A 17,582-nucleotide genomic window follows, 5' to 3' on the forward strand; every position below is an offset into this window, starting at 1 on the left:
TAGGCCATTTGGTGTGGAATCATGAGAATTCATGATAGATGGTGCATAAAATATTTCAAAGTGCAAAGGGATGAATAAGAATATGTCAAAAAAGAAGTGAGAATGCCCTTTCTTCACATGTTAGTTAATAATAAGAAAAATAGAGTATTAATAATTAAGACAGATTGCAATAAGATGCTCATGTATAATCTTATTACGGAAATTCCCAAGCCAAATTGCTAGAGAGTCGGTTACACATTCCTCTTTGAATTCAATATTCTACTTCCTTGAATTCAACCAAGAATTTAAATCATTTTATTCTATCAGGATGCATGAAAGATATATTAAATGGGTAAGTTCTCCAAGGCCCAAATTGTGTATCTGCATGTCCAAATCATGAATTAAATAAAACAAAACCCTTATTTTATTTGACTTTTTCAAAAAAAAGAAAAAAGAAAAAAAAAAAAAAGTAGTGTTCATTTGTGTTCAAATAATTTTACTACATTTGTTTCTTAACTTAATTTGAAAGTGGAAATTCTTCATGAGAAAGTAGCCTTTATTATTCAAGCAACATGGCATGATTTTACACTGGATAAAGTTGGAATAGCAGGGAAGCAGTCAAAGATAATGCCCACCAGGACTCAACTCAACTCAAGTAGTGAGAGACCTGAATTCTTCAACACACAAAAAGGTCCTGGCTCCACCATCATCCATGCATTAGTGCTCTGCCAAATAAAAAATAGATATAAATATACTTACATATATATGTTTTTTTATGGACAGGAATTGGAATCCGATAGAAGGGTTCTTTGCTTTAATCATTTCTCTCTCTCTCTCTCTCTCTCTCTCTCTCTCTCATATTCTTGTTTTTAAAATAAAACACAGACATTAATAAAGAAGAAAGAAACAAGGAAAGAGAGAAAGATGAGAGAATAATATTAGGGAAGACTGACTTTGCCTGGCATCAAACTTATTCTACCAACTTTTAAATGAATATTGGTAGATATAATAACATGCAATGCAATGATACACTGGTCATATCGAATTTCGGTGATACGAATGTTGAAAACTACCGTGCACTACAATAGCTATTAACTAGAAGTTGGAGGAATATAAGAATCACATGCATGGCTTTATAAGGAAAAGCACCATTGCTTTCGGCTTTTTTCTTTCTTTCTCCAAATTAAATTCTTCAAAATTAACAATTCAAATTCGATCACCTCAGCTTTAATTTGTTCCAGGCCCCGCCCTTCTTTCCGCTTTCTGTATTCTCGGATTATTCTTACGTAGCTTACAGTTACAGCCTTACCCAGGAAAAAGGAAAAAAAGAAAAGAAAAGAGCTACATAGCGGTTCATGCACTGACTGCATTGATATGTACGTATTCATTTGACCACATGTAGTCCACTAATAATTTCATCCATTCTGGTCAACTATTAATTCAGAATTTCTAGTAATAAATTCTGATCATCCTGATAAAGACACCTCGACCTATAGAACATATCTAGAACCTAGCTTTGATGATGAGATATGCGGATAAAGAGGAGAAAAAGAAAAAGTAAGAGGGACTGTCATTTTAATGGGATTTTTCATAAGATCCGGGTCCCCTTGCCCACATGCCACAGAGAGAGGACTGAGGAGAAAAGGCATGCGAGATGGGACTGGTGTCAATCCTTGTTATGTACCCTGATCGGTACTGCCTTTTAGTAATTAACCACGTACGGGTATATGTAAATCTACCAATTAAATTAAATTAATTACTAGTATTAGTATCGGTACATATGTATGGATCGATCATGTAAGCTACATGGTATGATTTAAAAACAGTTCCAAGGAATGCGTTTTCTTGGTCAATCCCACTAAATCAACTCAAATGATGATTTATTGGCGTTTCTAAGCGCAGATCCAGAGTATTGTGTCACGTTTTTCAATCAATATTTTTCATTGAATTGACCAAAAAAAGAATAGCATTTCTAATCACTAAATTAGTCAAGAGATCTGCAGGTTTGCATCATTTCAATCACCTTAATCAATTACAGTTTTATGATTAGATGTTAGTCCATCTTGGCCAATTAAGTTGCTCACCAATTTCAGCCAAGTACTTAACCATATGATAGTAATAATAATTGAAAATCTACATACATGCGCCAATGTCCTAGCATTGAAGCACTCTTGGACACTAGGTGGACACAAAGATATTTTTAGGTGTTGGAAGTCCTGCCATATATAATTCAAATTAAGAAAGTCGCGTATCTGAAAACTAGAAAAGGTTATGTCCTAAAGGGAAACATGACAACAATTATGAGTATGTTGAAGAGAATGCTTACTTCAAATCTAAAATGGTTTGGCTAAAATTGGCATGGAGGCCATTGGAGAGAAACGGTTGTTTCCTAACAAGACTTATTTGGGCCTCTTTTGTCAATATTTAGTTTGGGACTTCCCATCAAGATTTTTACTTAATCTAATTTATAACACCTCTATCAAATAATAGTCTTATAAACCTATGATATACCTATGATATAGCTACCAACCTATTCAAATGATCTCACTTGATAGTGTCATCTATACATTTATACAAATAAATGAGAGATAGTGGAAGTCTATAGAGAATTTTAGAGAGTTCTTAAAAACTCTTGTACATAAAAAGAATTTTAGAGAGTCTTTGAGAACTCTTGTACATATATTGCATATAGCTTTATACATAGTAGTCACTGAACAATTCTAGATTTGTGGGGATCATAAAGTTTTTTGAGAGTTTCCTTAGTACCCATAAATAAGTGACGACCTATTTAGCCAAATGACCAAGTACTTGAAAACTTGTAAGCATTGTAAAGTTTCTTCGATTAATAAAGCTTTCATTTTGTCAAATCCTACAAATGTTACTTTCTTTATTTATCTCTAACTTTAGAATTGTATGGTGTTACTTAGCCTAGCAAACAAAGTTTGAACTAACTTAACAACTACAAATATCTTGAATTATCTCAATATTGAACGTGAGCTTAGGAAACACTTGAGTCCATGACATGAGGCTAAGCTCTTGATTCTTGAAGACATAAGGGCAATTAAAACACTAGTATAATATTTATAAAAGGCCCTTTGAAGTTCAAGCCTTGAGATGAATAATAGGATTTATCTAACATCTATTTGTAAGCTACTTCCTAGCCCATTTTATGGTGGAATTTCATGACTTATTTTTCCTTTGATTAGTTTGTCATTTTCTAAGACCAAACTTCATGAGTGCTAGCTGAATGCTATCTCAAAATTTTGATGAGTGGTATGAAATTTTGATGAGTCTTGTTCAACTTACAAATGGCAATTTTCCAAGCAAACCTTTCTTAGCTCCATCTTGTATATTTGCATAAGCTTCTACTTCAACCTACTTAAGTAATTGGTGTTAAGTACAACTAAGAACTTCTCTTAGCATGCAAACACAATCAATAACTACACTATAACAACTAGCCCTAACTATGTGAATAACCATGATTTGAACAGAAGTACCAAAATTTCTAATAGAGCATTTATTTGGGGGTAAATTTATAACTCATTTCTTTTTTCTTTTTTCTTTATTCTTAACCTCAATTGTTTAGATCACTTTTTTGCCATAGAATACATGATAGTTGTCTAAAGGGCCTTTAGTAACCTTAAATGAGTGGAACTTAGGTATAGTAGTGAAGTGCTTTAACAATCTTTCTTTTATTATCTTATTGTCACAAACTATTTCAAACTTTCTATATTGATTCTTTTCAACCTTGAACTTTAGCTTTCGTATGACCAATAATCTCAAAAGCTCAATCTTGCATAAAGTTTCCAAACAACATATTAGGGGACCAACAAGTGTCCCTCTTTGCATCATCCATGACCTTATCTTCATTACTCCTTAGCTCAAGGTGCTACATCCCTTTGAGCTTCTCCTAGCTATGCCCATAGAGATTAGTTTCTTTGGATAGCTTCCAATTCTTTTATTCATTGCACGATGCACCTGGGTCATTTTTTCTTTCTAAATTCATGCAATTAACTTATTTAGAAAAAATTTCATTCAAGCTTTCCAATGGGGATAATTACTGTCATCAAAGTATGATGGACAATTTAGAGGAACCTCAAATCTTGGTTGTTCCATACTAGACCTGCAGGATCAATAAAAATTTGATTTTTATCCTACTTTGATACTAATCAAAAAAACAAATGTCCAATAGGGTAACACCTAGAGAAGGGTGAATGAATGTAATTTCAAAATTATTGAATAGATAGTTGAATTTCTAACCCAAAATAACTACAAAATATCAAGAATAATCAATATAATCAAAATACTCAAAAAGAACAAATAAATATGCACAGAACATGGAAAATTTTATGTGGAAAACCTTCACACTAACTGTAGCTATAAAAAATCAATAGGTTTGAGACCTTAAATCTAAATCTACTATATGAGATCAAGTCACACATATTTATATGGTTGGTTTACCCTAAAGATTTATTCTCTAAACCTACAACTTGATCCATGTCTATGACACAACAATCTCAAATTGCTCAAGTGAATACGCCTCAACCTCAATGAAGGGATGCAAATCTTCAAACAACCCAAAGATTCAAACTTTGAATCCTTTTTTGAGAGATTGAGAATGGTATGGAAAATTAGGCTAAACCTTTCAATGAATCTCTCTAAGTATCCAACCTCAAAGGGTTATAGGAAGGTTTATATAGGCATCCAAGCCCTAAGGGATCAGTATCCTAAAGTTTCCAAACTTGATTTGCATGATTATCCAAAAAATATTTGGTCATATTCTAGCAAATTTTGCAGAGGCGCTTGAGCGCACTTACCCATCACTCAACCATTTAAGGTGCTCAAGTGTTAGTTAAGAGCTTGAACGGTCCTAGTAGTGCTTGAGTGATCCTAGTGCTTGAGTGTTGTTTCTACCACTCAAGCAACCTTAGCTTTTTCAAAATAATAATTTAAGTTTTTTAGTTCAATAAAAAAATATCAATCCACTTTCAACCCATTGAACACCTAACTTGCCATTGTCTAAACCTTTTTAAACTTACTTATGACTTTTGGTTGAAAGCACAACAACCTTGAATCTTCAATGGAGAGTAACTAGCTCACTATCTAAAAGGTTTTATAAGCCAAAAAATAAATTGGAACAAAATTCTCAACTTACAATAAAGACTCATTGTCCTAATAGTTAGTACTACATTATGGTTGGGAATTGATTTTCCAAGTGATTCTCATAGATGATGCCAATAATCGTAACAATGAGCTCTATTACTCATGAAAGCAAATCCTCCATTTTGTTTATTGATGCAAATAAGAGGATTGGTTCCTCTTTTTTTTTCTAATTTTGTAATTTCTAATTAGCAATCTTGTAGGTCTATTTGAGAATATCTTCAAAATGGTTTTTGAAAAAAAATTCTTAATTAATTTCAAGAAACAATGTACTATAGACTTATTCTTAATCAATGTACTACAAACTTACATATAATGTAAAAGGTTTCTAAACCATTCTTTATATTTTAAATTAGCACTCAAAACACTTATAGAAAATAACTGAAAATATCTAAAATTTGTTCTCAAAAACCTATTAAAAAACCCTTTTTTGTCAAAATTTTGTTGAAAATGTTTTTTTTTTCTTTTCTAAAGGTGTTTTCAAATAGAGTCATTCCTTAGGCCTTCTTGGACGTAAAACCTTAATCTTTTTAATTGGTGATAATCTTTAGAACTCAATTCCATATAAAGCTAGTAAACATCACATTGAAGAATTGATAAGGTTTTAGCTATTTTCTTCTATTTTGCATGACTTTAATTAACTCTTCTTACCACTCCTTTTATCTTTTACCTATATAAAGAGGTTCAAAATATGAGATTTGAATAATTCAATGAGACTTCAAATTCTTACCTATAAAGAATAGTTTACAATCTTATATATACAATCTTAGAAGAAAGAAACAAGTGAAATATAAAAATTTAGCAAGAGTTATGTAGCTAATCACATTAGCTTTAAATTACAAAGCTTGGCTCCAATTGTTACATTTCTCTCTTTAAGGAATGATTGGCTATTGCCAAAATTGAACGGTAGATTTTGATTGTAATGACTAAGGTGGTATTTGTTTTTTGGCTAAATAGAAAAAATCAAAATATTTGACTTTTTTCATTCAACTAAAAGTAACTCATTGACATCAACCAACATAACTAAACTAAATTTGTTGATAACAAGTTCACTTTAGTTATGTTGGTTAATATCAACAAGGTGCTTTTAGTTGAATAGAAAAAGTCAAATATTTTTATTTTTTTTCTATTCAACCAAAAAATAAACATCACCTAAAAAGGATAGTAAAGGTTCCTAGTTCTCATTTGTTCCGCCCCCTACTGGGATAGGTTTGACATAAATATAAATGGATTCAACAAGGCATGTGCAAATTTGACTTTATCTCTTAACCTCAACCCACCACAACTATATATAATATTAAATAAAAATATTTTAATTAAATTTTTTCATTTTTCAACTTTTTAACATATATAAAATATTACTTTTCTTTAAAAATTGTAAATATTTATAATGTTTATAATATTTACTAATTTTATTTATTTTAAATACATTTTAAAAGTAAAAAAATTAAAACTTGAAAAAATAAAAATAAAAAGGTTTAACAGGGCAAGACAGGACAGGCATGGTAGGTATGAGAATTTTTTTTTTTTTTTTTGGTAGGGATGAGAATTGATATAAATAAATGGGGTAAGGTCGGGATGGGGACGACTAGCCCCAAACCCGCTCTATTGTCATCCTTAATGGCTTATAGCTACATTTCTCTCTTTTTGGAATGATTGACCATTGTTGAACTTGGATTGATGATATTAAGGCCATTGAATTTGCTTGCATAAGCTTTAACATATTTGATTTGTTTTGGTCTTTTGAATTATCATTTTAATGGCATAAACTAAACTCCTAACTTGAACTTACATTTCTCAAAGGACTTCCTTGGTGATGACATGATACAAATATCTACTCTTTGTAATTGAGTAGAGAGATGTTTGGTGATTAATGCTTTTGCTAATACCTTCTCCTTGGTAAAATGATAATCCAATTTCATATGTTTAAAATGTGCATGAAAGATTGCAATTTGAGTCATATATAACACAATTTGATTGTCATTTAGAAGTTTGGTGTTTTGAAAGAGGAATTCTAGTTCCTTGAAGGAGAAAAGTTAGCCATGTTATTTCTAGTGTAGTGGAAGCAAGGAATCTATATTCATTTTCGGCATTTGATCTAAAAATAGTTGGTTGTTTCTCTTAAACCCAAGATATGCAATTAGATCCGAGAAAAACGCAATAGCATGTAGTATTTCTCCTAGTAAGAGTACATTCTACTCAATTTGCATCACATAAGTGAGTAAAATTAAGAATCAAATTTCATACCTAAATGTGTCATTTAAACAACAAAGAATGTATTTCATTTCCCTTAAATTAGCTTATGTTCAACTTTGAAAATGTTGGCATACTTTATTTATTGTATATTTGGACGAGTAAAAGGTAAGATATTGTAGGGCCCTACAAGCCTCCTAAATTGAGTTGCATTAACAAGTTGTTTATCAACATGTAGAGTTCTAGTTTTAACAACAATGGGGGTTCTTTTATATACTTAGCTTGAATGAGAAAGAAACCACCACTAAAATGCTTGAATTCTATGCCTACAAAATAGTGTAGAGTTCCCAAATCTTTGAGAGCAAATTCTTAACTTCATTTGTTTATTAGGACTTCAATGTAGCTACCATTAGCTCTTGTTATGATCACATCATTAACGTATACTAAAACGAATATTAATCATTGGAATTTTTTAAAATAATGAGTTATTAATGTCTTACTGCACACGAATCCTAGGGTTAGCAATCATTGTGAAAATCTACCCAATCAGGCACTTGGTGCTTGTTTCAAACCATCAAGAGATGACTAGTTTATTAAGTAACAAAAATAATGTTGAAACTTTGGACTAGAAAAACTTGATGGTTGTTTCATATAGACTTTTTCCCTTAATCATTCATGAAGAAAAACATTATTCACACTTAGCTACTTTATTAGCCAATTTAAACATGCTATCATAGAAAAGCAGTAGTTTTAACAATTAGACTAAAGCTTTCATCATAATCCAAACCAAAGACTTGAATGGAGCCTTTAGCCACTAATTAATGTAGCCTTAAACTTTTCTACTATACCATCTTCTTGTCTTTTGTCTTGAAAACCAATTTCAAAACTTCTATGTTAACGTCATTTATAGGTAAGGTACAAGAGTCCAAGTATTATTCTCATAAAAGGCCTTAAGTTCTTCCATCATCGCTTTAATTTAAATTTTGAGCTTCAAAGTAGTCTTTAGTTGTTGTTGTTAGGGGTTTTTTATTTTTTTTTTTTTTTTTTTTTTTTTTGCTACAAAGACTATTTTATTCCCTAGTTCAATATTACTTCTTAACTTCCTTCGTGCAATCATAGAATAAGTAATGTCAATTCTTGATTCTACAGTAGTAAGAGAGCTTGGTGGTTCAACATTCTTCTTGGTCAACTTTTGTGCTTTCTTGAGATCAAAGATACCATTCATTTTCTTCTAGAAAGCATATAATTGGAAAATCCTACTATGTTCAATGCTTGGAAGAGATTGTTAGACTATGGAAAAGAGCTTTCATAAAAAACATGTGTTGAAATGTAGACACATATAGTTTCTAGTTGTAAGGCACCTATAACCTTTATGCATAAGGCCATAGCTAATAACAACACATGGAAAATTTTCTTTTCAAATTTGTTGCCATTTTGTTTTTCAAATTAGGAAAACATTTACAATTGAAAATCTTTAAACTACGATTAATCGGGATTTTTTCCAGAGAGTTTAAAATATGGCATTTTCATGTGGAGAGAAGAACATGACAACCTTTTTATTAAAAAAAGTTTATATTGTTATGAAGCGTCTCAAATTTCTAATTGGAATATATTTCTTTTTGTATAAATATCATTTCTTAAGTTTATATGTGATTATAATTAGATTCCTTATAGAATTAGGAAATGTAATAAAGACGCCTAGTAGAACAAAAAGATTTGTAGTTTAGGTTGATACAAAGAGAGGAAAAATACGAGATGTTTTGAGACCCAATAGTTGTATTTATTTCTATCTTTTGTAATATTTTCTATCGTACAATGAAATATTATCTTTCATTCATGAAGGTAGGCATGGTTGACCAAATTATGTTAAAACCTTATATACCTTAATGTGTAGATTGTTTTATTTTTGTGTTCTTCAAATAACAACTTTGTGTTAGAGCTTCCACTAGCCCAATAGATATGAGGAAGGCATCCATGCACCCAAAATAAGAGGTAAAGTTGCATCAAACATGAGTGTAAGCCTTATTTCCACTACCAAGCATGTGTTTCCTTTCTGAAGCTCCATTTTGATATAGTATTCTAGGATACTAGAACTAGGCCACAATCAGTTAACTAGTTGGTAAAAGAAACAAAAGTAAATTCGTCACTTTGAAGACAGTTGATGTTTTTGTGTGAACTGATTTTTCACCAATTTCCAAAATTTAATAAAATAATCATAGAACTCTGATTATTTCCATGAGGGGATCGATATAACAGTGATTGGTTCCCATAAATTGTAATAGATTTTGTCTAAAGGGGCCTTTGATCAAATATATCTAGAAATATTAAAGGGGTGTTTGCATCATCCACCCAACTAGCAACTAGTAAAAATGGTTTTCTTGCAAATCTAATTTGAAATTGTGATAACAATATTTTTAAACTCTATAAAAACTTTGAGTAGGGATGCCTAAATCTTTAGTGAGTGTAGAACTAGTTTTTACTGCATCAAGTGCCTCTTATAGCTTTGGTGATGGCTTTTCTTATGACCCCTGGCTAGAATCCTTTTTGTTTGGACCCTTCACGAAACTAGAGGAGTCAAACTCAAAGGCGCATGCAATATCTGAAGTAAACTAACAAAAATTAGATTCTTTTTAAGCTTAGGAACTACCATGACTTCAATTCTAAATTTCCATGAGATATTTTGTTATGGTGTTGTGCCAATGTGTGTAATGGATGATTTTTTTTTTTACCATTTCCAATACATATGACATCTCTTCTAGTATAAGAACGAGCGAAGGTTAACCTACCTATGTCATTTGCCATGTGAGTAGTGACTCCTAAGCTAGCATGAAAGTATTTATCATCATTTTCATTAATGCTATGGTGGCAAGAGTTATTGAGATGTGCCAATTTCTTGACTCACATGGTCATACCTAGCTATTATAATATCTTATAGCAGGTTGATTTGCTCTTCAACAAATTTGAAAAATAATAATTTTGATTGAGTTTTGGACCACTTTGACATTCCATCGTTGATTCGGATCGAAACCTTGTCCTAGTGAGAAAGAAACGAGGCAAGCTTTGATTGTTAGATCTCCCAAGCGCACTAACAACATATATAGCCTCCTAGATTAAAATGGCTACCACATGTGCCATTTCTCCTTGTCCCTCAGAGGCTTGATTTTTTATAAATTGATCCTATGATCAGTGATCCCACGATCCTACGATCCATTAGTCCGAGCTACAGTTGAGCAACAAGGATTTTGGAAATTGCGTACTCCAACTGGCCGGTGGTCAGTGTCCGCACTATTATTATTAGGAATTGATTTTCTAACTGATTCTTGTAGATGATGATCGCCATTTGGCGTAGCGGTGCACTCTATACAGCAAGCTCTCATTCTGATTAGGCTTTATAAACTCTCCAACAAACCGACAAAGGGACATGAAATATTTCGAAAACAGAAAAAAAAAAAAAAAAAAATGGCAATAATAGTGGATATGGAATAAAGTAGTAAGAGGTGGGCACCCTACGAGAAAATTAAATAAAATAGTAAAAACATTTAGCAATAATACATAAAATTAATTAGCCCGTTTGGTGTGAAAAAGGTGGGAGGCATCATCATTGTCCATTGGGAGTACCCTTGCCTATAATTCAATCCTCCGTATGTTAGCACACCATACATGCGTTTGTATAATGCATCGCATTAATTTAGAGAAGATCTAAAGACTAATAACAAACTAAGAACACAGAATTTAACCTAGACCCACCCAGAATGAGGGATGTATTATACACACATATTCCTCTACGGTGCTTTCATTTGCTTCGTACTTGGTAGTGGGTATACATGGCTAGCCTTGAACTAATTAAAATAATCTTGGTTATCTGAAGCTACCATGTCTCAATTTCCAATTGTCACCATTCATGTGAGGTGCATGATGATGCATAAACCCGTGGGTGAAGTTAAGAGGCTCGGTCAAAAAGAAATGAACAGGGAAGCACAAGCATCAGACCGTGGAGAGAGAAGGGGGATGCCAATCTGAAAAAAGAAAGGGAAAAAAGGAGGAGAAACTGAGAAAGAGATTAGTATAAATAATGGTTTAGAGGTAGTGTTAGAATAATTTAAGAGAAAAAGAAGGTGGGATCCCACCATACGGGAGCTTGGCCTACATCATACACAGCCCTAGCGCGCAGGAGACATCCTCGTTTCTGCTACTGCGTTTTGTATATTTATGTGTTGCCCAGTTCACTTTGGGAAACCAAGTTAAAGGGACAAAAACTCCTTAACTTCTCCTTTCTCAGGCCATAATCACCACCACCAACAACTACCGCCACCACCACCACCACCACCACCACCACCAAAAAACAGCAATCCCAGCTCATCTTGGCCATGCCCCTCAACTGCATAGCCCCAAAACCGGAAAATCAAGGCAACATCCCCATGGAAGGTTTGTCCAGGACATCTGAATCCGACAACTCGGCCGTCCTTGCCTACCCCATGCAAACCAATTCACAATCTATTCTACAACACACCTTGTTCTCCATAAATCTCAAGGTCTGTCTCCTGTTTATACTAGGGCCAGTCCCATATATAATATTTACTCACTATAACATGGTTAACTTGTAGCTAGCATACATGATACAGATATTCAAACTTCACTTAATTTGTTACAGTTTTGTTGTGGTTGTTGTTGGTTTAATCAATTTTCTGCTGTTTATAATGAAGTTAGGCATTTATTTTTCCGATATCCTTAATTTCCTGTGTTTTCTCGCAGTTTGAAGAGGTCGTTTACAAAGTTAAATTAGAGCAGAAAGGGTTTTGCTGGGGGGTGCATGGAGCACCAGAGACAAGACAATACTGAATGGAATAACAGGCATGGTTTGTCCAGGAGAGATACTAGCGATGTTAGGGCCATCTGGGAGCGGCAAAACCACACTCCTTACAGCCCTTGGAGGCCGTCTCAATGGTAAGTTATCAGGCAAGATCACGTACAATGGTCAGCCTTTCTCTGGTGCTGTCAAACGAAGAACAGGATTTGTTGCACAGGACGATGTTCTCTACCCGCATCTTACTGTAACGGAAACCCTCCTGTTCACTGCACTGCTAAGGCTGCCAAAAAGCTTGGCACGAAATGAGAAAGCCCAGCATGTGGAGAGGGTCATCTCTGAGTTGGGATTAACACGGTGTCGGAACAGCATGATTGGGGGACCTCTCTTTAGGGGCATATCAGGTGGGGAGAAGAAGAGGGTGAGCATAGGCCAAGAAATGCTAATCAACCCAAGCTTGCTGTTGCTAGATGAGCCCACCTCAGGTTTGGACTCGACCACTGCTCAACGGATCCTAACCACCATTAAACGACTGGCTAGTGGGGGTAGAACCGTGGTCACCACTATTCACCAGCCCTCAAGCCGCCTCTACCACATGTTTGATAAGGTAATCTTGCTTTCTGAGGGCTGCCCCATCTACAATGGTCCTGCATCAACTGCCATGGAATACTTCTCCTCAGTTGGTTTCTCCACATGCATGACTGTCAATCCAGCTGATCTCTTACTCGATCTTGCTAACGGTAATTTTAAAATTCTGTTTCTAAGTTTTCCTTCTTCTAGCAGATCATTTTCCTTTTCTTTTTTCTTTTTTTTTTTCTTTTTCTTTTTCTTTTATGTTCATTCTGTTCGAGAAAGCTTCCGACTGAAGAGGCCATATGATCGGGAGGTGAAGCTGCCTTCCGGTCATCATTTCTTCCATTTCCTTTTTCTTTCACATGAGATAGAGATATCACTTGGCCTACTCAAAGTAGTGCTTATAATTGTACCTTCATATGAATGCAGTATAATGAGACCCCACTCCCCCAACTGCCCCATGTCATGTTTGGCTTATTATGGGGAATTTCACTCCAATTCATCCCCACCATTTTCAGCTAGGACTGCCCTTTAAAATGAATTTCAAATAACATATCCGCACACATACTCACACATAAACCCACTAATCAAGTTCTGTAGGGACTTGGTATGGTAGCATACTGTAGAGGCTAAGGTATTGCAAATTTGTATAGTCTCCGGAATAAGCGAGAAATAAAAGCGAAAATTAGCAACCTAATCACAACTTTGGGAACCAAAATAATGCAGGAATTAGCCCTGATTCCAAGCAAGCAGCGGAGCAAAGTGAGAACATGGAACAAGAGCAGAAGTCAGTGAGAGAAGCTCTCATCTCCGCCTATGAAAAGAACATTTCTACTAGGCTGAAAGCCGAGCTCTGCAGTGTGGATGTCAATAACTACAATTATACAAAGGACGGTCGTGCAAGTAAGTCTTCCCCCATTTCCCCCTGATTGGTATAAGCCTGCTTCTATCCCTTGTTGGCCCTTCAAAACAATCGACATGATGATCCATTACTTTCAAATGTCACCCAAACTCCTCTTCTGATCTCAAGTGTTTCGGGGGTGCTTGAATGATGCAGGAAATAACTTCAAGGCAGATCAATGGTGCACAAGCTGGTGGCATCAGTTCATGGTGCTGCTTCAGAGGGGACTAAGGGAAAGGAGGTACGAAGCCTTCAACAGGCTAAGAATCTTCCAAGTCATAAGTGTCGCTGTGCTAGGCGGTCTTCTATGGTGGCACACCCCAACATCCCACATTGAGGATCGAGTAAGAATTCCCTCTACTTGTACAATAATTCTACTACTATTTTAACATTGAGTTGTTTCCAACTCTGCTCTAACTTATACAATCTTTACATTCTGGAATTTCAATCTTCACCCATACAAAAGTTGTGATGTTTTAAGAAAAACCCAAATCGGCTTTAAGAAGAAGGTGATTTGAGCTTTTCCTAGAGATGCTAACAAAGGTTTGCTTCTTGAATGCAGATAGCCCTGCTCTTCTTCTTCTCTGTGTTTTGGGGGTTCTACCCACTCTACAATGCAGTCTTTACATTTCCCCAAGAAAGAAGAATGCTGATCAAGGAACGATCATCTGGCATGTACCGCCTTTCATCATACTTTCTAGCCAGAACTTTTGGAGACCTGCCACTTGAGCTTGCTCTCCCAACAGCCTTTGTCATCATAATCTACTGGATGGGTGGACTAAAACCTGATCCCATCACTTTCATCCTTTCTCTTCTTGTCGTTCTCTACAATGTCCTTGTCTCCCAAAGTCTGGGCTTAGCCATTGGCGCAATACTGATGGACATAAAACAAGCAACTACTTTAGCCTCTGTTACAACCCTAGTGTTCCTGATCGCGGGCGGATACTATGTGCAACAAATACCTCCCTTCATTGTCTGGCTAAAGTACTTGAGCTATAGCTACTACTGCTATAAGCTTCTTCTCGGGATACAGTACAGCGAGGATGACTACTACGAGTGCTCCAAGGGGGTATTTTGTCGGGTTGTAGATTTTCCTGCAGTCAAATCCGTGGGGCTCAACCATTTGTGGATCGATGTGTGCATTATGGCCCTGATGTTGGTGGGGTATCGACTTGTTGCTTATCTGGCATTGCATCGGGTACAGTTGAGGTGAGTCTAGCAGAGTACCCATCACCCATCACCCATTACCCATTACATCAAACAAGGCAGTTCGAAGAGTTTTCTCCTTCTTCAACTGAGGAATAATGTTAGATTTTAGATGGAAATCATGTTCCATTTCCACCATTTTCACTCAGAAGACTTGGATATGTACTACTGGCCTTTCTATCCGTGACAGTATAGACAATAGTAAAAAAATTCTACTGCTACTCCATCGCCAACTCGAGCCTTATCAATGTATGTGAGGCTAGGATTCAAAAGATAAAGAGATGTACAGCCATGGACATTGATCTCAACCACGTGAAATTCTTGATCCTAGAGCATTAAGCAAAGAATGAGGAAGAAGATAAGATAAATTGCAGGAAAAGAGCATAAGATGCACCGACAGATAATAGCTTTATCAACGCACAAAAGTCAAATAGGCATAATTTATAACAGAATAAACTCTTTTCCTTTCAATAATGGGTCTTGCTTAAATCTCACTTTCTAATTGTATTCCATAGTTAGAAAAGCAAAAGAGAACGTGTGATGCTAGTGAAGAAGAAGACTGCACAACCAACAAATATTCCATTAGGAAAAATTATCCTAAAGCAATTTCTGAAGTTTGTGCAAACCGATGGAATAGGGAGGCCCACGTGATGTGTGGCACACTAAAGAGTAGAGATCAGTGACACTCAAAATCCCTGTCATTTTCTACTTAACTCTCAGCATAGTGCACGCTCCATCCGCACCAAACTTTTTCTCTGTGACATATGATACAAAGGACAAGAAGGCTGCATACCAGCATGTCCTTTTCTTCTTTAATTTATAAGAGATGTGGTTCTCATTTGAGAATAAAGAAGTAGAAACCTCAGAACACCATGGCTTTGAAGCTTGAGCCTAAACAGACCAGCTAGTAGTACTAGTCCCTAAGTCAATAAATAAATTAATTTCAATTTCATCTGGTTGATATAAACCAGAAAATTTGTGAACAATGCATATCAGAACTTAGAACATGGTAACATGCAGAAGAAAGCTTAACATTTTCCCACTTCTTTGTCATGCTAGGCCTAGCATCTAGTAATTAAATTGAAAACCAGTGCATATTTAGTGTCAGACAAGAAGAGAAAAATGGGTTTGAGGAGGGTACGGTGATTCAAATCCAAAAGTGGGATGACAGTTGAGTGGGTTGCTAAAGGGTCGGGGTGGGTGCAGTTTGTCCATGCATGGCCTGCTTGGATTTGATTGAAAGGAAAGGGGTTGGCCTATGTTCCTTGGACAGTGTGAAGCATAGTTTGTTGTTTTCAGGAAGCTGATTCCATTCCCTCCTGATTGCACCAAATACAAGGCCCAATTGGCAGCAATTTAGGGCACAAGAAATGGGCTCACCGAACTCTTCAGCTTATGCGGGCCGCATAAGATCTACTACTCTAGCCTCTAGCATCTACCCTCCAGGGGAAGATTCAATAATCAATAATGAACATGTGAGGACTTTTAAGTCATGTTGAAACAGCTTCGCAAAAAAACAAATTTTGAAATTTTCAAAGTAACTTTTTGAATGGTTTTTCATATTTGAATAAAAATTTAAATAGTGAATTGTATAAAAAGGTTCACATACCCGCTTCCAAGAAAATTATTCTGGTAAAGCACGAAAGCATATAGAAAGAGTAATGACAACTGGGGGTACTAGTTCATGAACTTTCATTTTACGTGGCCACTTGTCAATTCAATAAAGATAGGAATGTCGTCTTCTATATTACCCTTTTTTTTTCCCTTTCTTCGAATATCAAACCTTATTTAGAAGTGATGGAAAGATGAATTACCATATCTTATTAGTGCCGACATTGGGATGAGTTCCAATGGAAGAAGAAAAGAAGAGTAAGGGATCACTCACGACATAATAAAATAACCCCCTCTCAATCATCTAAATATACATCTATCAACCCCTATAACTTAAAAAATGTGTGTATATATATAGTATTAAAAAAAATTATCTAATTAATATGAAATATTATAATTATGTCACCTTCAATACAAATATGATATTTTCATCATGTCTCATAAAATTACAAGATCAAATAAACAAATATTTCTTATAAGCCAAACAAACTCTCTTATTGAGTTAAGAAATGACTTTAATATCATTTGTAATAATTGACTTTTAATAACGTAAATATAATTCATTTTAAACTTAATGGACTTTTATAACTTTAAAAACAAGTTTTTATAATTAAAAATAACTCATACATGTATAAATGCTAATAATTTTTCTTATATTTTATGTGGGATATCACATATAGGTCCTTGCGAAGAGATGTTTGGAGGAAGAAAAGTGCAATCATAATTTTAGAACAAGCTGACGAATAGCTAGAAATTAAATAGTAGTTGCTTAGCTACAAACCCAAAAGTTTTGGGAAAGGAAGAATTTTTTCTTTCCTTATATTAGTCTCCTAAGGTGTTGTAACATAGAAGCTAAGAAGCCACTCATTGATGAGTAAGAGTTTCCATTAGTCTAACCTATTACAAGGATCCTATATCTTGCAAACCATTCATAAAATAGATGGTAATTAAGGTTCTCTTTTGATATATATCATAGGCCCTTCCCCTTTTCCTTGTTTTTAAGAGCAAGATTCACCAAAGAATAACTAATCTTGTGGTAGTATGAAAGGCAACGAACTACATGAACATCCACTGCCCCTTTACTAATAAAGGAATGAATGGAATCGTTTGGATTGTTATAGCCTCTAGAAAATGGTGCAAAATAATTTCTAAAAT

At 34.8% G+C, this 17,582-nt stretch overlaps 1 protein-coding gene across 1 annotated transcript; it reads left to right on the forward strand.

Moving 5' to 3' along the window:
• The first annotated feature begins 11,526 nt into the window (after nucleotides 1–11,526).
• Nucleotides 11,527–15,094, forward strand: LOC117907678 (ABC transporter G family member 14). The gene is given in 6 exon segments (XM_034821306.1): nucleotides 11,527–11,864; nucleotides 12,085–12,135; nucleotides 12,138–12,876; nucleotides 13,436–13,612; nucleotides 13,767–13,954; nucleotides 14,173–15,094. Coding segments are annotated over 6 exon segments (1,971 nt in total). The 5' UTR covers nucleotides 11,527–11,699; the 3' UTR covers nucleotides 14,824–15,094.
• Nucleotides 15,095–17,582: the final 2,488 nt, after the last annotated feature.

This window comes from Vitis riparia, chromosome 2 (genome assembly GCF_004353265.1).
Source record: "Vitis riparia cultivar Riparia Gloire de Montpellier isolate 1030 chromosome 2, EGFV_Vit.rip_1.0, whole genome shotgun sequence".
Lineage (NCBI taxonomy): Eukaryota > Viridiplantae > Streptophyta > Magnoliopsida > Vitales > Vitaceae > Vitis > Vitis riparia.